This window comes from Pteronotus mesoamericanus, unplaced genomic scaffold, assembly GCF_021234165.1.
Source record: "Pteronotus mesoamericanus isolate MK-2021 breed Mesoamerican mustached bat unplaced genomic scaffold, CSHL_Meso_final scaffold_651, whole genome shotgun sequence".
NCBI classification, from domain to species: Eukaryota; Metazoa; Chordata; class Mammalia; order Chiroptera; family Mormoopidae; genus Pteronotus; species Pteronotus mesoamericanus.
Genome location: NW_026555325.1, coordinates 38,609,245 through 38,633,598, shown reverse-complemented (window position 1 = coordinate 38,633,598; position 24,354 = coordinate 38,609,245). Strand labels below are relative to the sequence as shown.

The 24,354-nt window shown below is 35.3% G+C and overlaps 1 protein-coding gene across 1 annotated transcript in view; it reads left to right on the top strand.

Annotated features, from left to right (window-relative positions):
• Window positions 1–15,667, top strand: part of SESTD1 (SEC14 and spectrin domain containing 1) — a 96,843-nt gene extending 81,176 nt beyond the window's left edge. The window contains exons 14-18 of the mRNA XM_054562727.1: window positions 1,615–1,696; window positions 2,413–2,535; window positions 3,305–3,496; window positions 5,724–5,845; window positions 8,157–15,667. Of these exons, the coding sequence (XP_054418702.1) occupies window positions 1,615–1,696; window positions 2,413–2,535; window positions 3,305–3,496; window positions 5,724–5,845; window positions 8,157–8,286 (649 nt within the window). The 3' untranslated portion in view covers window positions 8,287–15,667. The remainder of the gene's footprint in view (window positions 1–1,614; window positions 1,697–2,412; window positions 2,536–3,304; window positions 3,497–5,723; window positions 5,846–8,156) is intronic.
• Window positions 15,668–24,354: the final 8,687 nt, after the last annotated feature.

The following is a 24,354-nucleotide window of genomic DNA, read 5'->3' as shown; positions in this document are numbered from 1 at the left end:
AAAACTTGCCCTTCTCCTCTAATTTCCTGTCTAGGTTCAAGTTACCAGCAGCTTGAATCAACTTGGGATTTATCCTAAAATCCTTATGCTTCCTCATCCCTATAAATAGTTGTCAAATGTCAAAGTTCTGCCCTTGTGTTATCCTGAACATTTCTTTATTCAATATTTATCTATCTACATCTGGTATTGTTCCTCTCTAATCTCTTATACACAAGAGCACATCTAATTACACAATTTCTTTGTATAGAACCTCTCTCAGTTGACTTCCTGTTTCTCAGATGAAGTTCTTGTCTCCTTGGAAGAGTGTAGGAAACCGTAATCCAATCCTGCAGATCCATCTCCTGTAACTTACCCCAAAACCATACAGTTGTTTTCATTTTCCTGAATCCATCATGCTGTTTGATGTGTTCCTGACTTAAACTGCTTCCTTCTTCATTTTCTGTCTACTGGGTTTCTTCTTTTCTTCGAGACTCAGGGATTCTTATCCTTGGAAGCCTTTTTAGATTTCTAAGGCAACTTAGTCACGTGTTCCTCGTTACTCCCATAAATCCTTTACACACCTCTACATTAACATTTATCACATTGTTTATTTAAACATCCATCTCCCAAAATGGACCATCTTAGAGACCATGTCTTATTTTTTTCTAAGTACATTGCTCAGTACATGACAATGTGCTGCATACATGGATGATTTCATCTTTATCATTAAAGTCCCTTACATTGTTTTTAAGCCTCATATTTTAGAAATAATTATTATTGTCACCTCCCTTCACTCTCTTGTAGAATTACTTTAACCGAGTTGCATTTTAAAAATATGCAATGGGATTTTATTGAGGGCATCCTTATAAAAATAGCCTTATGACAAATGACGTCTGTATTGTTATTAAGCCTTCTTTGAGAAGATCAATTATAGTGGAGTCCAGTGCGTCCTGGTAAACTTGTTATTGGTATTGGGGATTGCAGTGAGATTTTTACTTCCCCTCTAAAGTACATGATAGAGTTGCAGGGGGATGAAGGGAATGGGTGAGTTAAGTCAAGTCACCTTAAAAGTTTAGCCTGTCTATATCCAGGCAGACCATAGAAATTTAAAAACACTCTATATTGTATTTCTGTACACCCAGAGAGCAACCGATTGTTTCTTCTTAAGGACGTAGGTGGAGTTTCTGTGTTTCTTTTATTCAAAATTAGATATTACTCTGAGTAATGTAATGAAAAGTATTTTTTTTTTATTTCCTTGAACATCATCTTCTAAATTAGTATTCGAGAAACTTTGCATTTTTATCTTTGAAGCTGGTTTAGCAATAATTGGCAATGGCGATCTTTGGGTTTTAGTGTGCTGCTTGCATTTATGCTTTGCTTCAGTACTTTGCAGAATCCGTGTGATTCTCAAGAGAGTTTGTGCTTCAGTATCATTCAGGTATTTTGAAGTTTCGATGTGACATAGATATAGATATCCCTAAAATTCTTACAAATCAATGCAAAATAGCTACAATCTCCATCCGTAGTGTTGGACTAAATATTTTAATATACCATAAAATGTGTGCCAGATAACAATGTTTTTTAGTTATCTACAAAACTGAAATGCTGTTCTAAATTTATGTTTGGGTTTCTTAGATGTGAAGACATGGTAGATGTACGAAGGTTAAAGATGCTTCAGATGGTGCAGTTGTTTAAATGTGAGGAAGATGCTGCCCAGGTAAGGACCAATCTGGCACATTATGTAGTTGATTTTTCTTAGAAGATTGATTTCACCTAACTATAAACAAAGTATACTTTTCATGGTCCTAAGAAAGTAAAATTGAGTCAGATTCTAGTTTATACTGTTGAAATAAAGTTTTGTATTCCCGGTTATCTCACTGGTCTCATTTGATTTACCTTCTTCATGAAATCATCTACTGAGCTAGAAATTGGGGTTATTTACTATTTATTATTGTTGACTTATCATTTATATCCCAGGATAAGGGCTGGATAGCACATTGCTTTTTAACCCTCGAGAATATTTTTCAACTAGGTAAACAATTTGCTATCTTTTTGTAGTTAGCATGAGAGAACATCATTTCAGCTTGATCTAGAGGAGATTTATGACTTTAAATGGTAACAAATCTATAATGAGAGTCCAATAAGATCTATATTACATAAGCAAATGAGCTTCTATTGTAAGTCATGTGATAATAATTTTAAAAGACTGCTTCTCTTTAATAGGTCTTATCTTTAGATTTTTAAAAATATTGAGTAGGAGAATAGGTCATTAATTCCTGTAGCTTATCGTTGATTGAAATAAGCTATTAGGAACTTAAGTTATAACTAATAGATTAATTAATCACATGACATGGTCTTTTTATAAATATGATATTTTGATATAATAAGTAAAGCCTTATGAATCCAGCCTCACTGTTGTTTCTTTTCGTTTAGGCAGTAGAATGGCTAAGTGAACTTCTGGATGCTCTGCTTAAGACCCACATCAGATTGGGCGATGATGCTCAGGAAACGAAAGTTTTACTGGAAAAGCATAGAAAATTTGTTGATGTTGCACAGGTGCAGAACTGATTATCTTCCTTTTCTACAAGCTCAGTGTTTGAATAGCTTTCTGCATGATTATAATGTAACTTAACCCTCCAAGTCCAAGAAGGTTAGTTATGTTATTCCAGAAATATCACAGAACTAAGAAAATGTCAGCTGATGCATCAGAACTAGCCTGCATAAACTTGAGAGGGTTTATTTTCCCTGAATACAGGTTCTTTATGCTCCCTGTGATTTATATTACGTATTACAGCATTTTTTAAGACAATCTAACTGTTCATGAAAGTTAACATAAAATATATGTTAATATCAGTAAATCGGAAACCCCAGTTTCTGCATCTCATCATCGTTAGCATAACAACACAGATTTTGTTGTTGTTGTTGTGGAAAGTATCGTAATTAATTTCTCTAATAATTGAGTTCACAGTGTAACAGTTGTGGTTTCCTATATGGAATATGAAGTGCCTATTTTCAACCCACTTGTCTCAATTAATGACTGAACAGATACTGTTTTTGGCTCGTGGAGCTGAGCAGACTGGGATGGGGGAAACAATAAGAACGAAACTTACTGGAAACTAACTGAAGAAGTGCTTCCCCTTCAGTATTTGTGCATGCCAACAGACAATTGGCAGTAATAAGTGCCAGTGGCGTCATTCGGTATTGATTTCCCGTAGTGTCACTTAATCACAACCAGAGTCCTCCTGCGTACTTTGCCATCTCTCTTTTCAGAATTCTTTTATTATAATTTCATATTTACTTTTTTTCTTTTTCTTTTTTTTTTAAGAGTACTTACGACTATGGAAGACAGTTGCTACAGGCCACAGTTGTGTTGTGCCAGTCTCTGCGCTGCACTTCTCGATCATCTGGGGATACACTTCCTCGACTGAACAGAGTATGGAAACAGTTTACAATAGCATCTGAAGAGAGAGTACATAGGCTGGAAATGGCCGTTGCATTTCACTCAAATGCTGAAAAGGTTTGCTGTTTTTAAAAATGTGGTTACAATATTATTTATTGTGTATATTTAGGAGGTGTTAATTTTAATAACTTAATTACGTGGTTAGTCTGTTTTTTTAAAAATGCATATTCTGTTGTTTAAAGTGCGTTTAGGTACATTGTCTTAGAGAGTTCAAATCAAATTCTCTTAGTAATTGATAGCAGTGGTGGAGTATCATGGTTGAAGAAGTTCAAAACCATGCGGCAGCCCTCCGTCTACATGCTTCTCTCCTCACCAGACCTGCTGCCCAGAACGTGCCATCCATCCTTCAGGATGTCATGACCTCCTGAAGAGGTCATTAGATTCATTATTCCAGAAAAGGGAACTGCTTTGGTAACTGCCATAAATTGTCATAAATTATTTTAAAAGGACACTTTCAAATTTTTTACTGTTTAAAATAGAGTCTGTCCAACTAAAATGAGAATAAGGATAAAAATGAAAACCATTTTTCATGCATTATCTTTTAAAGAGTAATTCTAAAATTTCCTATTTAATTATTTAGTCCCAGAAACCAGAAATGAATATGCAGTGTTCCTCGGCAATTTTCAATAGAACTTTTTTCTTTTTTTAAACTCAGCATAGTGAAAATTTATAGCACCTGAGCTTTGCATTTCCATTCTGAAGAGAGGCTTTTTCTGTAGTTAACTTTGTTTTGATCCCTTAAAATGAAAGTTTATGTGTAGGAGCTCTTTAGTACAATCTAAGGTATGAGAAACCTAAGTTGTAAATGTGATAGCCTTGTCTGTAGAACAGAAGAGATGTTGCGAGAAACCTCAGGAATTAAGCAATTTATATCTGTGTTATGAAGTACATTTGTTGGGCAATGTTCATAGTAAACTTTCTGAGCTGGTCCCTGAACTCCACAGGTCAGTTTTTTGGTTTAAAGTGGGCCTAATGATAATAAAAATATGCAAAATGGTTTAACTTGTTCATCTCCTGATTATTTAAATGAAAACTTTTTATCAACGTATAATATTAACAGGTTAGAGATCATAAGTGCTCTGCTCAATTTTAACAAAGCAAACACGCCTTTGTAATCAGTGCACTATTTGAACAACAGAAGATTACCAGCATCTGAGAGGCTCCCCGGTCCCTTTTGCCACGCTGCTTCTGCTGCCCCTCCCTCTTGTCCAAGCGTGACCGCTGGCCCTATTTCTAATACTACTGAAAACTTTCAGGATACTGCATTTTAAAGGTGTCAGGAAGGGTACTTTAAAATCTAGTCCACTTTAAGAGGTCATATAAGAATATGTAGGGTTGGCAGTTTTTTAATAGAAAATTAGCATTTCTATTCTTTCTACTCCATGGCCTTTATCATGTTTACAATAAACTTGACTTAAAGTTATTTTGCTCTTCAAACCTATGGTAAAACCTTCTGTTATCAGATTTTACTTTCTTGACTGTGTTCTATTTTATACCAGTAAGTGTGAATATAACAACTATAAGCAAATTGTGTAGTATGATTGGGAAAAATATTTAAATTGAATCTAGAATTTTAGAACATAAAAATGTTCTATAATATTGAAATAAATATGGTTGGGTTAAAGTATATTGTGTAAAAAAAAAATTACAAAAATTAGTACTTTTTTCTTCTCCCAAATTTTGCAGAGTTTTTTTGTTTGTTTGCTTTATAGTTTAATTTAAATGGTAATAGTTAAGGGAAAAAAATAATATCAAGGGCTGTAATACTTCCCTATATTTAAATTATAACCATATCACTTTACATCACTTAAGTCAGTAGGTTAACTCTAAAGCGTGTAACTAGGTCATCACATCAGCTATGTGCTTGTACTTGGGGTATATGTTGTTTTATATTTATATAAATACCTGGAAATCAAAGTTTATATCTCATTTACATCCCAAGCACTAAATAAACAGTAATAAATGTTCAATAAATAGTTACTTAGTGAATGGAAGAATATTCCTTAAGTACAATTTGAGCTTCCTTTCCAAATAGTTGTCTTATATTATTTTTTTTCTTTGGGAATCACTGTAGACCTTTTCATACTCCAATTATATACTAGTAGGGATTATATATTTCATTTTGTTTGAATTTCTTGCACCAGTTTTGCCAATAATGGATCAATCATGTTCAGTGGTATACATGAAAATGCTAAAATTAAAAAAATATAAACACCTTCTAAATACTAAATTGCATGGGCTTTATTTCCTTTCTCTGTCTCTTGATGTTGCTGTTTTGTTGCAGATTTTGCAAGACTGTCCAGAAGAGCCTGAAGCTATTAATGATGAGGAGCAATTTGATGAAATTGAAGCAGTTGGGAAATCACTTTTGGATAGATTAACTGTTCCTGTAGTTTATCCTGATGGGTATGGTGCATGGTCTTATAATTATGTCTTTTTACCAGTGAGGTCTTTTTATCAGTGAAATCATCAAGAGAGGAAAATCTATTTGTTTAAAAAGCCAAGTCAATTAGTATTGGTCCACATTTTCAATTCCTGCAATAAACTGGTTTAAAATGAAAAGAAATCCAAACTCGCCTCTTAGCATCAGTAGTACTTGATACTTGCTGTCCTCAAATGTGTTGCTTTTTGTCAACTTGTTGTAGAAGAAAGATCATTGACTGGGTTGACATTTGTGGGTTGGTTCTGGCCTTGGCTCTGAGGATAGGAGTAGGGTGACTTTGGGCGTCATTCAGGGAAGTGTGGGGACTAACGTTTAGTGAGCTCAGTATGTTCCCTGCACTGAGTTAAACACTTCGTCTCTATTGCTTTTGACCAGACAGTGCCAGGACAGTATGATTATTTCTGATTTACAGATGTAGAAACTGAGGCTCAAAAAGATCAAGTAAGGTGCCCAGGATTTCACAGCCTCCAAGGGGAATTCAGATACAGTTTCAGATCTTTCTGGCTCCAAACCCATCTCTTTTCACTGTGCTATGTGGAGTCCCAATTCCTTCATTTGTAAAATGATTAGCTTCTGATTCTCATGTTTCTTTTTATTTCAAATGGTCAATGATAAAAATATGAAACTTGTGGAAATAAAAAATTGGCCAGTAAATGAATCAGAAGGAGCTTTATCCCTGAGGATCTCTAGACCTTCTTAATGAAAATGATTTGGAGGTAATCCAGAGGCTATTTAATTCAAGCAATACGGAAACCACACCATTGAATACATCTCTCCTTATATTTTAGTATATTGTAATGGTTAGGATTGTGGATTCTAACCAGATGTCTTGGCTTAAAATCTCAGCACTGCCACGTAGTTGGTGTTAAGCCACTTGACCTTTCCTGTGCCTCAATTTTCTCATCTAAAAATAGGATTCATACCTCCTTAGGCTATAAGGGCAGGGTAATTCTATGAGGAAAATGTGCATAAATTACTTAAAATAAATCTGACACTACTGCTGTGTCATGAACATCAAATGATTATTCGTAATCAATATTAAGAAGATAGACCGTTACTCCCTTGAAAGATTACCAGTATTATTATAGTCTAATATGTAGATAATCTCTAGTCATACATAAATTTGAACAATCAGAACTATCCTGAAGTCATGTTATACATCTGCAATGTATACAAGAGAATAAATCTTAACATTTATAAATTTAGCTGGTAATAATATTAATGTGCTGCTTCTGATTGTTCCATTCCAAACCACCACCTATCCCAAGCCCCTGTTCCTGTGCTTCACAGCCACTTGTCAGTCTTCCGTTCTGTTTGGGTCAGCCTGGGAGTACCTTTCCCTGGTGTTTTTTGTTTGAGCTTTTCCTCCTGTGTTCCACAAATAGTTTGTGTGTTATTTCCTCATCCTTTTAAGATAAAAGAATAAGTTAATACTGTATATTCAGATTTCACAACTACCACCTTTAATATTTAGAATTGTTATCCATTTTATATGATAATCTGTTCGTGTCACATAAAGTTTGTTTGATAGTAAAATTATTCAGATTTATCTTGTAACATTCTCCTGGAAAAGTATTTTTTAAATGAATGGTCTTTCTGGATTCACTACTTGAAGACCCACATGCAAATCTTGGTTTTTCCATTGTATGGTCTTAGTTAAGTCACTTAATTTTCTAAACCATAGTTTTCTGATCTAAAAAATGAAGAGCATAACTGGGTAGTTCTCAAGAACTCTTTTACCTCTAAAAGATTCTGTGACTCTGAATATGGCGTCTTTGTAGGTAGGATAAAATTAAATGATTTTATCTATTAGTGTCCCAAATGATGCCTTAAAATTAAATGGATATTTCACTTGCCAGCTATCTTAGACAATGAGTGTACATAGCTCTTAGCACTGAAGTACACATACAGACTTCACATTTATGTATGCTATGGACCCAAAATCGAAAAGCGGAGTGTTTCCAATGTTGCATTGTTTTGTTTATTGTTGCATAGCTTGGTTGCATTGTTGAATTATTGATATTATCCTGAGTACACATGATATGACATCTATATCACTAATATGTTTTTCTCAACATGTTACAATAATTTATGCCATTTTTAAAATGTTTCTCCTACTGAATTACTACTCAAAGATAAACAGTATGGTCTATAAATGAACTATTGTCATATCACAGAAACAATTTTTATAGTAATTTTTGCTGCTTTTTGCATTTGATGTGGTCAGTGGATTTGTAATAACCTGAATGGAGTTTTTCTGTTTTGATTTTTTAGAACTGAACAATATTTTGGGAGTCCAAGTGACATGGCTTCTACTGCAGAGCATATCAGAGACAGGATGAAACTTGTTAGTCTCAAAAGACAGCAGCTGAGACATCCTGAAATGATGACCACAGAGAGCTAATAGCTCCAGCTTCCCCGAGATCTGCGTTCATAATAATCCCGCATGTCGTCAGCACACTACAGCATTAGCCACAATACATTAAGATACATTTCACAACCAAGATAAGCCTCTTTTCTTTTCACTATACATTTCTCTCTACATGTTAACACCTTGCAACTACCAAGGCATAATAATTTAACATGCTTTGAGACCGTAGACTCCAAGTATCTTAAAGAAGGAACTGTAAACATTGCACTGAAAACTTGCTTTAAAGCTTTACCTGACCTGTCAGTTTGTAGATGAACAACTGATAATAAGCTTTGAATGGTGCTAATAAGAGTTTGGGAATTCTCTCTATAAAAATGGTTGCCCTCCCTCCCCAGGTGATATAGTAAATTTTGGCTATGGTTAAATGGTTATCAGTAAACAGTGGTGTCCTCAAAATTTTACTTTGTAATTATTCTTCAAAATTGATTTTTATCATATCAGTATGAAGAAAACCTTCAGATCTTTGATATATCCTATTCATTAAAAGACATTTTTCTATTTGTACTGATAATGTATTAAAAGTTGTTTGTGCTTAATAAAAGACTTCTTTTAAACATCTTATTTAATTTGGTGGTTATATCCTATTTCCAAACTTGAGTACCTTATTAAAAAGGGCATTCTTAGGATTGTGAGGTTGGTTTAATATTCGTTTTTTCAAGTTGGTTGCATGTGTTTTAGCCAGGAAGTTTGTATGTAAGCATGTGTATATAATAAGTAAGCATGTTTTGTCATGAAAAAAAATTGTGAAGAACAATTTAGATCTTTTAAGAACTTATAAGTAATGGAGTACTATTTCAAATTTTTCTCTACTTCAACTTGAAAAATTTTACCCAAATTATTAACTACCCTCAAGATACTTTGTCTTTGGAGGAGGAGGGCTGGGGAGGAAGTCATACATAAGTACTTATGTGTAATCCTTTAAATCAGAGTTGTCTTTCTGAAACTAGAGTAGCAATTGTTAAGTTTAATTTCTCACGGTAGACTAGAAGCAAAATTCTAAAGTAGTCTAGTACAAAAACTGTGCTAGAAATAAAACTGTTTTAGAAATAAAATTTATAAAATGCTAGTGCTTTTAAGTTTATATTAGGTTTAAATGGTAAATGCATATAATTTAATTTTGTGTACATTTTTATTCCAGAAAACGTTTTTGAAAAAGATGAAAAGTAATTTTTTAGTCTGTGATCAATATAAAATTATGCAAAGAACTGTATGCTAGTTCCTTTTCTTCAAAAATGCTCATGTATCCTCCAATGGAAAAAACTCCCTCTGAACCTGCTGGTTCCTCTAGCCTTCTTCACACTGCCAGACTTCTTGGAGAAATCCGTATCCATTGCCTCTACATCCTCATTGCTCACTGCTCAGCAACTTGCGGTCTGGTTTTACACAGCACTGCACTGAAACTGCTCTAAGTGGGTTCCCAGTTAGTGAATTGAATGACTTTTTTCTCAGTCTGCATTCTTACCCTCCTCTGTTTCTGCCACATTTACACCATTGAGCAACCTTTCCTGGACAGTGTCTCCTCCCTTGAAGATGTTATCCTCTGCCATAACTGTGAGTACCGTCGCAACACTTATTTAAGGTATATCTACAAATGTGCTCTCTCAGATTCTGTCTTCAGAATGCTTCCTAATCTCATCTTTAGGGCTTCTGTTTTATCTCAATGTCCTTTCAACCTAGATGAAGTTTTTATAATATTTTTATCTTTCTCGTCTTGGAGCAATTTCAGTTAAAGGTGCAGCCTCTTTTCTAGTTAGACATGCCAGAAAATCTGGGAGCAGCATTCAGATGTTCCTTCTTGTCTTGTGCTGCCACTGCTTCTGAAACAGCCAGGAAGTTCTTTTTTATGTTTGATAATCCTCTCAGTCTTTTAGGGCTTAACTTCTCAAAACTTTTGTGATTCTTCACTTTAGTCTTCATGATGGTGCTAACCACATGCTACAATAGTTTGTGTTCACCTGCTTCACTATAAGCTCTTCCGAGGGAAGGAATCCTGTGGGGCTTCTGTTCCCAGACCTTTGCTCATGCATAATAGTTGCTCAGTTCCCCTGTATGTGAATGGTCTTTATAGGCATTAGTAATAATCCCTCATATTGTAGTCTGATGTGTGTTTTGAACATATTTTCTAAAGTTAGGACTGAGTGAATCTACTCATAAGTCATTTGGTATTTTGGATACTTCAATACTAGCTAATTTAGGTACTCAGTTATACTCAATAACTATTTCATCTACTGAATTTCACAGTAAAAATGTTTTAAGACTTTGCTAGGAAAGGATTGATTGTAAACACTGAGACTCAGTTCTACCATCAACTCACCTGCTTATCAAATGAGTTAATTTTTATATGCCTTAAGCTATCCTGCCTACAGCGAAAGAAAATAAGGCAACGTCTAGAAATGTTATTTGTAATTTGAGTATTTCAGATGAAGCTAAATACACTTTTAACATGAATATTGTTGCTCTTCATTTGTAAATTTGTTGCTGCTTTCTATATGTAAATCTGTATATACACGTACAATTATGAATGAAAACCCAACAATACCCTAGTGTGATTTTTTTTCATAGTTCAGTTAGAGTACATGTGAAGGAAGTAACTGTAGTCTGTTTGAAATCATGAGCTTTTTGTACATAATAAAAACGTTGGCTGGAAAATGGAGAAAGAACCATCATTTCTAATTGGTGTATGCCACACTTTCCACATTACCTTAGCCCACCTCAGGGAATTATTGAAGTGTTAATTGGGCTAGTTCTGTTGTAGTTTGTTTGGTTGGTTTGGGGGATTTTTTTTTTTCCTTATCATGTATTTATTTGCTCTTGTGTAAATTCATTATCTGCAGTTTTGGTATTTATTGACACATGTCTAACCCAGCAGCATTAAAATGCAAAGATGATAACTTCATCTTAGATAAAATTGGCTTTATTCCCAGTCCTCATTGTTGATGAACCTTACTCTGCTAGGGTGACATTTGTGATATGGATGAAACTGCTCAGCCTGTCAGCCAGGGTGTTGATTTCAGGTCTAGGATTCATTGCTGTGGAGAAGATTGGATACTTCTCTCACTTCATAGGTATTTAAATTGGCCAGTACTTCCAAGTGTTACCTAGTATTGATGTGTTTGTTGTTTGTTTCATTATCCCATCAATTGACAAATGTGTTATTTAGTTAATTATTATAGTTAGTGGCATACTGCTTAATATGAACATGACAATTAATTTTCTGATAGTGCCGAGCAAACCATATTCTCTGATCTAAACCCATTGTAACCAATGGTGTGATTGTGAAAGATGCTGAACCTGTCTCACCGTACAGTCTACTTTTGGGGAAAATTCAGAGTTCTCTACTACATTCTAAGTTCCTTGCCAGAGAGTTGGGCATTACTAGTACTTTTCCTTCACCAGACCATAGCAAAAGAAAAACTGATAAAAACTAAATATACTATGGGTGCTAAAGTCCTCCACATCTTGAGCCTATTAAAAAATGGCACAGGAAACTAACATCAGTAAATATCATCAATGACGATATTTCCATGATTGAGGTATCTTGGCTTAAGCCATCCATGGAAAATGTCTGTAGGATTAAAATGGAGGGTTGGAACATAGCTGCACACAGTTAACCTGATTAAAAACTTAACCAGTATTAACTCTAGTTCTAAAAGGAAAAAAGCCTCAGTTGAGAGTGGAAAACACTCCTCAGTAGGGTAACAAATACCCTGATAAGGCAAAGTGAAATACAGATTAAACATCTGATATTATTTGACTTTAGTGTGTGTTAATAAAAATCTGGGTTTTGCTAAGAAGCATAAATGATAGCAAGAATAGTAGAGGAAAGATCATAAAAGCTAAAACAATAATCATAGTGAATATAATGGAAAGAGTTGAGTTTGACTACTTGACCTCAGTGTCTGGCTTTGCCATTTACTGACCTTGGTAAAAACTGCTAAATTTCTTCTCTGGATCTGTAAATGAGAGACATCATATCAAATAATATCAAGCATGAATGAAATACAATCGTGTTTTAAAATGTATTGAAAACTAAGATGTTATCCAAAATGGAAGGTATTATTACTATAATTATCTTTTCAGAATAGAAAATAAAGCATTCTTTAATTTTGCTCTTGTCTCAGATGACAATCATGGGTGATGGAGGAAATGGCACATCGTTTATTCTCACTTCCCTGCCTCCCTGAGCTCCATTTCCCCTGCGTTCAGAATTGCCTACTGAGTATATGAAGGGTGTAGTCAGTGAGCTCATCAGTAAATAACAAGACTTCTGAATCTGACAGATTAACTCTTTTTATGGCAGGATGATAGAGCAGCAAGATGGAAGACAAGTGAGGAGTATCACCTACTTTGAGGTTGGCAGGACATGGCACAATTTCATTAAGTAAGTAAGAAAGTAAGTAAAAGAAAGTCATACTTGGAGTGGCTCTTAGTGAGTCAGCACCATTCTGTAGAAACAACAGGAGCACAGAACTGTTAAGATATTTATAAAGTATCCAAATAGGTAAAAACACAACTTGAGACCACCCTTAATGTTGTAGTGAAGAGAAATCTTAGAGAAGAGAAATCTTGATACACTTTGGCAGTGATAACAACAGAAAAAAGACTGATCCTGTAATAGAGATTGATAGAACTAGGGTTACTCCATTAGACAGCATAAATGTACGGGCATGTTTAAGAATGAAAAAAGTTCACAGCTAAGATGCTGAATAACATGACTAATATTTTAAAGCAAACTTGGAAACTTGACAAGCCTAGTCTCTGTGCTTCAGGAAAAGACAGGAGCCTGTACTAGAACATGAAGGATTTAGAGATCAAAGCAAAGCCAGTACTATGACTAAATGTTTAGAGAGCAGTGACTAAATTTTTTAAATAATCAAGATTAGTTTTGTTAAGAGAACTCTTCTGGAGCAGTACATATAATGCCTATATATAATGATATTGCAGTACATATAATGCCTATATATAATGATATAGAAATTCTTCGTAGATAACTAAAAATGGCTACCAACTGCGAGGTAATAGCAGTGTTAATGGATTTTTAGTCAAGTGTGTGGAAAACTATTTCTGACAAAAGGCTATTGAAGTCTGAATCCATTCTTAGTGAATCCCAGAGTCAACCTTAGAAGTATTTACAAGTAAAATGTCATCTCCAGAGGGTGTCCACAGATGTGTCCTGCAGAGGCATGAGGATGATTCAGATGTCCCTTCACTCAGAACATAAGGGCCTGTTACTGAGATCAAGCCTCACATCTTATTTTGGGCTTACACATCTTTTCTGATTACCATTGTTTTCCAGTTTAGAAATCATGGTAAAAACAATTTCTAAGCTTGATTTTTCTCTTGAGACTGTATCTTCAACTTAGCTCTTATGTTAGCCTATACAGCCAACAGATTGGTTTAAATGTATGATCAATATGTGTATTATATCTTTTCAAGGTGTGAAGGGATCAAAATATCACTGACAATTTTGAACCAGCATAGATTTGAGAACTGATTGCTCGCTTCACACTCAGTGATGTCCTTTCACAAGCTCTTAAGTTTTTAACTTGACACTGATTAGAAGAATTGGATGTTTATATTGCCATGGGATCAGTCATGAAATTCTCAGCAGCATTACTTCTTAAGCTTAAACCCTGGATTCCCCCCGCCAACTATTTATTTATTTATTTATTATAAAAATTTTCAGACTCACCATCCAGATGCTCGTTAGCATTAACTGTGCTTGCATTGTCACATATCTGTTCCTCCACCTCATCTATTCAGATCATTTTTTGATGTATTTTAAATTGCAGACATGGCCTACACTTCATACTAAATACTTCAGCATATCACATCATGAACTAGAGTTTAATATTTGCTTACGCTTTTTTATAGAAAGTTAGCATACAGTGAAATGCATAGATCTTAAGTGTGCACCCACTGAGTTTTGGCAAATGCATACAGTGCTATCAGTTACCAGAAAATTTACACGTGCCCATGTCCAGTCCACCCTTGTGCACACTCCACCCCTGAAAGGCAACCACTGTTCTTTTTTCTATCATAAGTCAGATTTGTCTGTTCTAGATCTTTGTGTAAATAGAATCACACAGCATGTACTCTTTCTAGAAGTACTGTTTTGGAGATTTATCCAGGTTGTTGGGTGTATTAGTAGTTCATTTCTTTTTATTGCTGTGTAGTATTCCATTGTATGACTACAGTGCAGTTTATTTATCCATTTCCTTATTTATGAATACCTGGGCTGTTTCCAGTATTGGCGATTATAAATAAAGCTGCTATGATAATTGTTAACCTAAGTCTAATGTGAACATAGGCCTTTGTTTCTCTTGGGTGAAAACCTAGGATTAGAATTTCTGTGTCATAGGGTAGTTTTAAAAGAAACTGCCATACCTTTTTTGAATGTGGTTGTACTGTGTGTTGGATTTTCACTATATTTTTGGATGTGTAGGAAGGTGTAAACTTCTTTTTATGGTCTATATTTGAAATACTAGAAGTGGGTTTGGGATAGAGTTGACATTGTTCATGGTTGGCAGTTGGTGTTTTTTGAGGGAAGCAAATACTTGTCTGCCCTAAACAGTCCCCAGGCTGTTCCTGTACCTTAAATTTTAGTGTTAGTTTCACTTTTTGAGAGATTAAAGCGCTTACTCAAGCATGGTGATGTGTTAGCTAGATGAAACCACATTGATTTGTTTGTGCTACTGACTTTTGCCACTCATTTTCAGTAGTTAAAATAAGATTGCTAATTGAACAGAGAAGGTTAGGTCTGTTTAATGGGGGCAGAAGGGTTAATAAAAAACAGGTACAACTAGTCAGTCCCAGGTACAGCAGTGTGAGAGAACCATCGGACAGGGGATTCCCCCAAATGGTGGTGAAGAAACCAGAAAACTGGCTGGGAAGAATTCTACCTCACAGTTGTGCATAGAGGATAGCTATGTTTTTGTAGGACATTTTAGGATTTACAAATCATGTTTTCAGTGTTGTCTTTTTATTCAGTACCGCCCAACTATAGTTGTTTCACACCCTAGTGACTTACCCACTGTGTTTTACCCTTCTTTCCTGTTCTATTACACTAAACAGTTACCTGTATAAACCTGTAAAATTATAATAATGTTTATGTTTCCAATGCTCATGTTCAAAGACATTTATGTACGGTTCATCCAGTCTTTCCTATTCAACTTTTAAGGGCTGGGATATTTGGCTTCTACTGTAAATCCTTATTATGTTCTATACATTGTAAATGCAATAAAATGTTAAAAAACTATAATTAATGGCAGCAGATTTTGATATGTATTTATTTGATATGTTATCACTTTGGATAATAAGTTTGGTTTCTGTTAATAAAGATTGTTCATAAAGTCTAGGGAGAATTAAGTTATAGCAGTCTCTGTAACATAATTTGATGAATTCTGCATCTATTCACATTACTTTTTGTAAAACTTTACATTTGTGCCAAGAAAAATTTTCTAAAATCTTTTATTGAAACAAAAATGTAACTTCATCCTGAAATAATCCAGAGTCTAGAAAACAGAGGTTAAATAAATACCCTCTCCCTTGGGCTTCTCCTTCCCTCTCCACCCTGCCTTCTCACAGGCTTGGCATGCAGATTTGGAGCTTTCACTAAGTCCTGCGTTATCAGAAATTATTAGGCTCTCAATTAATAGGCAGTAGTTAGATTTCTTTTGTTCTTACCAAGAAGTTTATTTTTAAGACCTAGAAAGTGAATGTGTAGTCGGGGCTGGGGGAAGCATATTAGAACAAAGTGAAGCTATATTTAAAACAACATAATTAATCATGCTATAATAGCAGCTTCAGAATGGACACGAGGAGTTTAGAATTTCCAGAATTTGGAAATGAGCAAGACTTTTCCCTTTCACCCTTTCAGGGGGCTTTTCTTTAAATGATACAAGCATGGTGATAGGAGAGAGGAGACAAGACCACAAGTTTGCCTTTTGAGCGTCCACACTCTAAATGTAAAAACTGCCATCTCTTCTTGTCAGGAGTCTCCTCTAAATGCAGCTTCATCTAGAAGGGGCAATACTCAGTATCAAGTAACAGATCAAGACACAACTGCGTAACAGTTGTGCGTAACAACCAGGGAAGCGAAGGAGTGGATGGTGCTGAGGCAAGGGGCCCATGGCAGGGGACGTGTATTCTGGCAGAGAAGACCAGGAGGGAACAGTGTGAGGGAACAAAAGAGACCTCTATGCTGCAGTTCTCCATGAGCTGGTCTGTTTGTTTTAACCTAAAAAAATTTCTAAATCCAAAGGTAGCCAGGAGACAGAATTTTGAGGAGTGGTTTTAAATAAAATGCTATTCATATCCTGAGTGTACATTCTGAACCAAAGAGCTTCCTTCTAGTTCCTTGATCCCAAAGTTTTATTTTTAAAGAAATGAATTTGATTCCATCTTTGGGTTTGAAGGAAATGTCCCTTTGCTTTAGCCATGTTTCTTACTCAGGCCTAATCAGTCTGCAGATGCCAATGACAAGGGGGTTATCACATAATAACTCAAATTTCTTGTTTGTGTTATTTGTTTACATGTTTTACCACCTGTTTGACCTGGCCTGTTCAACCCCACTTAGCCAAATCTGCCTGAAATCTATGGGTGATTGATGATACAGTCAAATTACCCTCCCATTCTGTCCATCCATGTACCTACCAGCTGAGGTAGGCAAAAAGTGATTCTAAAAGTAGGAAGAATGTCCTTAACAATCAGTGAGTTAAAAAAGAAATCAAAGGGAAATCAGAAAGTATAAAACTAGTGAAAATGGAAACACAACATACCAAAATCTACAGGATGCTGCATAAGCAGTTTTAAGAGGGACGTTTATAGTGATAAATGCCCTGATTGAGGAAAAAAATCTCAAAACTACCTAAGTTTATACCTCAAGGAACTAGAAAAAGAAAAATAAACTAAGCCCAAAGTTAAGGAAGGAAATAGCAAAGATCAGAGCAGAAATAAATGAAATAGAGACCAGAAAAACAATAGAAAAAGTAAACAAAACCAGATTTTTTTTAAGATAAAAGAGACAAATATTAGCTAGGGTAAAAAAACCCAAAAAAACCCCAAACCTTACAATCAGAAATGAAAAAGGATACACTACAACTGATACCACAGAAATAGAAAGGATTATAGAGACAACTATGAACAATACTATGCCAACAAACTGGATAATCTAGAAGAAACTGATAAAGTAGAGACATAAAACTTTCCAAGACTGAATCAACAAAATGTTAGCAAACCAAATTCAACAGCATCGTAAAAGGGTCATACATCATGATCAAGCAAGGACACGGGGATGATTCAACGTGTGCAAGTCAGTGGGGTACACCATATTAATGAAACAAGAGGTAAAATATGTAAACATGCAGAACAATTTGACAGAATACATTTTTAATGATAAAAACTCAAGAAATTTGGTGTAGAAGGAACACACCTCAATACGTGATACTCAGTGGCAAAAGACAAAACTCTCTAAGATCAGGAACAAGACAAGGGTGCTCACCTTCACCACTCTTATTCAAAATGGTGCTGGAAGTCCTAGCCAAGGCAATCACTTTATCCTTTCAAGATAAAGAACTGAAAGGTATCCAAATTAGAAAGAAGTAAAATAGTCTTTCTGTGTAGATCACATGATCTTATATGTAGAAAACCTTAAGGATCTCAAAAAATTGTTAGAACACATCAACAGACTTGGTAAAGTTGCATAATATAAAACCAATTGTGTCTTTATACACCAACAAAATATCTAGGAAGGAAAACAACTTCACAGTATTAAAAACAGAAAAGATTTCGGAATAAGTTTAACCAAGGAGGTAAACGATCAGTACACTAAAGACTAAGACTTGGATGAAAGAAATTGAAGACACAAACAAATGGAAAGATACCCTGGGTTCATAGATTGGAAGAACTAAATACTGTTAAAATGTTCATACAACCCAAAGCCATCTGTAGATTCAGTGTAATCCTCATCAAAATTCCAATGGCATTTTTCACAAAAAATATTTTTAAAATCCTAAAATTTGTATAATGCCAAAAGACCCCAAATAGCCAAAACAATACTGAGAGAGGACAAAGCCAGAGGCATTAGGCTTCCTGGTATCAAGCTACTACAAAGCTATAGTAAACAAAAGAGTATGGTACTGTCATAAACATAGACACATAGACCAATGGAACATTAACTGGGAACATTGAAATAAACAGCTAAATATATGGTCAAAACATGGCAGGGAAGCTAAAAAGACTCAGTGGGAAAGAGTGGTCTCTTTAATAAATGGCATTGGGGAAAACTGGACAACTAAAGGCAGAAAAATGAAATTGGGTCCCTATTTTACACCACTCACACAAATTAACTCATCATGGACTAAAGAAGAAAACCTAGAACTGTAAAACCCCTAGAGGAAATTTAGGGGAAAATTAGGGGAAATTTAGTCCTTTGGTCTTGGCAATTTTTGAATATGGCACCAAAAGAACAAGAAATGAAAACAAAGTAAGGAGGACTACATCAAACTAAAATGCTTCTGTATAGTAAAAGGAACAAAAAAATGAAAAGGCAATCTATAGAATGAGAAAATATTTTCAAAGCTTGTATCTGATAACAAAAATATCAATAACAAAAATAATCCAATTAAAAATAGAGGAACTGAAGAGACATTTTTTTCCCAAGAAGACATACAAATAGCTAACAGGTATGTGAAAAGATTCTCAACATCACTAATCATGAGGGTAATGCAAATTAAAACCACAATGAGGTATCATCTCATACCTGCTAGATTGGCTATCATCAGAAAAGGTAAGTGTTGGCGAGGATGTGGAGAAAAGAGAATCCTTGCGCGTTGTTGGTGGGAATGTAAGTTGATGTAGCCACCATGGAAAACAATATGGAGTTCCCTCAAAAAAACTGAAAATAGAACTATCAGATGATCCAGCATTCAGGTGCTAGGTATGTATTCAGAGGAATACGATCTCCAAGACATATCTGAACTCTCATGTTTATTGCTAAGTGAAATACATCAGATAGAGAAAGACATACACACTATCACTTTTATGTGGAATTTCAAGCCAACCTTATAGAAACAATAGAATGGTGGTCACCGGGGGCTAGGAAATGGGGGCAGTGGGGAGATGTTGCTCAAAGAATACAAATACCCTGTTAAAAGATAAGTTCTGGGGATCTAACGCACAACATGGTAATGCAATTTTAATAACTCTGTATTTGAAAGTTTCTAAGAGTAAATCTTAAATATTCTCACTGCAGAAACAATAATTGTGTGATGTGATGGCAGTGTTAACTAATGCTACAGTGGTAATCATTTTACAATATATAAATGTATCCAATCAACACATACACCTTCTCACACAGTATGTCAAGGCCAATTATATTTCAATAAGACTGAAAAAAATGGGAATACAAATATTTTAAGTCTGAAGTTTGGTATTTCAAAATATCCTCAAACATCTCCATAGAAACTTAAATATTTTTCCAAAATATCTTTAAAAACCTATTACATATTACAACACAATTCAGTCCATGATATGCCATTGGCAATCTAATGAAATGGGAAGTAAAGATAGACTGAATATTCAGCATCCTGCTAAATTTCTAAATGAATGCTAAATATAGCTATTTATTTTCTCCATAGATTTTTTTCTAAATACCAGTGAGGTATGTGGAAAACGAAAATCCAAGGGAATCATGTGTCTTATTTTAATTTTAAATTTACCTGTGTAAAGGATAGGGAAATTAGGAAAATAGAATTATAAACCTGAGAAGTTAAAAGTACATAAAATAGATTTTAAACAGTTATTTGAACAGTAGATCCTTTTATTTCATGTATAAAGTATAGGAAAAATAAACACCAATGCATAATTCATATAAATGGCTATACAAATCACTAAACACCCCTGTGCTGAGGTGTCCATCCTGCAGGCTGTGGGCCACATGCGGCCCAGGATGGCTATGAATGCAGTCCAACACAAAATCGTAAATTTACTTAAAACCCTTTTTTTTTGCTCATCAGTTTTTGTTAGTGTTTGTGTATTTAATGCGTGACTCAAGACAATTCTTCCAGTGTGGGCCAGAGACACCAAAAGTTTGGACACCCCTGCTTGTGAATGTTACTACTGAATTCCATTCTTTCACATGATAAATCCTTATTAATGTGATTTTATTTTAACCAAAACAAGAAATAGAATTATGACACAAACCCAGAGCAGTTTTATTATAATGTTAATTTATATCCGTGCATAAAACTTTTGTATTATGATTGCTCACAATGATTTGGAAGTTCTTCAAGAGGGTTCTTCTCATTTGCAGGACATTTTAGCTTGATATATTTCCTTTGTTATAAACCTTCTTGCCAAAGTGCTTCGTGTGTATTTTATCCTTAATTTTCTCATGGGAAAAAACAGAATAGTGATGGAGTTTTGTATTCCGCGGTTGCCTTTTAAGGGCGCTCAGTGTAGTGTTCCGATTCAGAGAACTCTGTCCAGGAAGTGCTCAACCGCGTGGACTAACTGAGTGACAGATTATATAGACATCTGTGTAAATTTTGATCTAACCTTAGAATAGAGCTTATTCCCTGCGGCATGGGAGGAAGAAATCAATAGGGAAGTGTCTGGGTTCTTGACTTGCTTCATGAACTTGAATAAACCACTAAATTTCTCTTGCGTCAATTGTCCAACTCATATGACAGAAATAATAGTCCTGTCCTGACTGGAGTACGAAATTGTTGAGAGCCCAACCAGATAAAGTGGCTACAAGTTTTACAACTCTAAAGGGATTTGAGGAGGATGGTGCAGACAAAATCAGGGCCTGTGCACAGTAGGTGTTCAGCAAACTTTGGGGTGAGGCTATCGGCTCACCCTGGTAGCAGTAGCTTATTGCAGGGATGTGCCAGAGCAGAATCTAAACATAAAATAAATTGACTTTGCTTTTGAGGTTCGTCCTTTATGAGAGTGGATTTGTGTTAGGAAACCAGTTTGCTTATGGTGGTGTGAGTTGTGTAGGGTGGGGTGCAAATGACCTGCTACTTTTGTTTCCATGTTTGATTTCCAGGTTTCTGTTTCTCTCATCTAGTTTCCTGTTTTTCCTGAAGGCCTGAGTGTATGAATATCTTTTTTCCTGCAGGTGTTAGTAACCTCTTTTATCTTTCCCGTTCTCAGCAATCACTGTCTTTCATGTGGGTTCTGTGACTTGGGTGAGTGATGTATAATATTAACAAAAATGAAGATTCCCAAAGCGAGGGGCTTCTGTGTGAACACTGGTGTGAGGAGTTCTTACTTGAAATGACGGTGGGGGTATCAATATCTATACAGTAACCTTTGGGAAACTCAGGTTTTTAAAAAATATATAATCTACAAATTCTGTTAAAACATGGCTTTGTCACTGAACTGATGCCAATAAACTGTCAGCAAGTCAGGAAACATTACCCCCCGAGCAACTGAGAAAACTCATTGTAACGCTACTTAAAAGAGTCTTATTATTTGTATTTAACGTATCTGCACACATTTGCACGTTATTATACAAATATATATACACATATGAGTGATTTTTGTCCTTGTGTTTCTTAATAAAACTTTTTTTTTTTTTAACTTAGAATCCATGGATGTTACCATCCTGTTTAGGGTATCTGATTTTTGTGTCTGAGTTTTATATTATTTTTCTCCCTTGACAAAAACTGTAGCTGCTTGGAGAAGTGACAACTCACCGTCAGTGTCACTGCTGCTTCCCGAGCAGCTGGAACTGCTGCTGCTCTGAGGCTCCCCCAGGGATTACTCTGGGATGGAAATTCTCAGCCTCAACGGGAGCTGAGCAACACTAAGGAAAGACAAAGAAAATGTAATTTTCCAAAGTCAAGTTGGCTAAGATTCCTGTCTTCTTATATAATGGCCCTACCTTCTTGAGGGTAACTTTCAGGACGCTTCGTTATGTCCAGCGGAATTATATCAGCAAGAGAAGCTTTTGACATTGGAGCCTAAGTGCACAGCTGAACACAGGTAGGAAGTCTTGTTAAAATTTAAAAAATAAGCTTTGTACATGAAAGCTTTTCAGTGTGGTTAAAAAAGTATTTTCTAGCTTGAAGTATTGTGTGTGTGTATCTCTCATTCAGAAAGGACATTTCCCAAATCAGTAATTGCCACATGTTTGCTGTTTACTTCAACTTAAGCCTATGCATGTATTTGACAGTTTTCCAGATCATACATTATTCTAAATAGAGAATTTTCAAGAAAAGATGTAGGTAATGATTGAACAAATATTGATATCATTTCACACCTCAGTTTTGGTAAACCATTGCCTAAAATTATAATAAATACTGCCACCTTTGATCTTTGACCAAGCTAAGTATTCTTTTAGTTTGCTCAAATTTTGTTTTGTTTTCTTTACCATTTATAGAAGGGAAATTTGCTTGCTATAAAAGTTGTTTTTTAATTATTCTCACAGACCTTCTGGAGAAGCTAAAGATTTATATGTCATTAAACATGTTTAATTATAAGGAAATCTATGGGATTAACTGTTAGAAAGAGTCATAGTATTTTGGATATGTTATTCTTCTTAAATAAAATTTAAGTGTCCATAGAGAAACATCTCAGTGGAGCATTGTGTTGGCATTTATGGCTTGCGTGCTGTGGAATTCATCCAACCTCCTGCTTTCACTGTTGACTCCTACGGTCTCTCTCCACAGAGTTTCTTAGCGATGTCAGTTCAAACGATGCCATTCTTTGGATGACAACCCTGCAATAATGACCTATCTCACTCAGAATAAAATCCAGAGTCCTTACCTTGGCTTAAGAGAGGGTTACCACCTAATTTACCATTCAAATGGGACTATTTTGAGAATGAAAGGGGCCTTAAGAGTAATTATGCCAGGACAACAGGTGTAAATCATGGTTGTCCCAGCAAATCAGGACATCAGGCACCTAGAAGGCCCTACATGAACTAGCCGCCGCCACCTCAGAGACTCATGTTCTCTCAGCGTCCTCTTCTCTCAGTCTTCACTTAGCTCCAGCCACGTCGACTCCCTGAAAGCTTCTAAAATATAACAAGCATGCCCCGGCCACTTGGAATGTTCTTCCGGAGGTATCTGCATATCTTGCTCTTTTCACCTTAATCCTGGTCTTTCCTCAAATCTCATCTGTTCTGAAGACCTATCCTGACTCACTGCCTTGGTTAGGCTCTCTCTTGCCCTGCCTTGTTCTTCATAACACTCATTCCATCCTGACATAATTATATACGTACTTTTTGTTTGTTTCCTGATCAATTATGTTTCCCCTACCAGAAAGCAAGCTCATCAGTAGATAAACTTTATTTTGTTTATTGATGTGTGCCTGGCCTGGAGAACAGTGCCTGACACTGAGTAGGTATTTAATCATACTTGATGAAGGAACAAATGAATACATGAAACGGAAATTAGTTGTTGGCTAGAATGGGCTGTTTTAAGGGGAAAGAGCAGCTTTAGTTTACTTGTGGATGGCAATTAAGTGGGAACACTTGTAATCCGCAAGGGTAATAACCCTCAAGGCAAATAAATGTCTTCACTAAGATCAGAGAGGTGCCAGGAGGAATATTACATAGTATGAAGAATGAGGGAAGATTTTGGCTAAAGTGAATGGTAAAAACAATATTCAAGAAATAAATGATGACTCACTGAAATGTTTTTACCACCTGAGTATAGATCATTTCCTTTCTGGTGATACATGTTTTATGTCTTTCTAATATATTTAATTCATTCAGGTAGCCTACCATTTTAATTCAATTTAATTTTTAAAATTTATTTCAAATTTCGTAGCAGTTATTATTAGATTTAGGAAATCCCTTAACAGATGTTGTTATCTGAGAAATAATATATGACTATAAGAACACTGCCTATATGTCAGGCATTATTTTAAGCGTTTTACAAATAATATTTTACTTAATCCTCCCAGCAACCCTGAATGATGTTGGTATTCCCATTATTTGCAACTTAAGTGAGGAAACTGAGGCAAAAGAGGTTGTCAGTCTGACTTCAAACCCCCTAACCTGTTGCCTTTGCCATATTGTGTGCT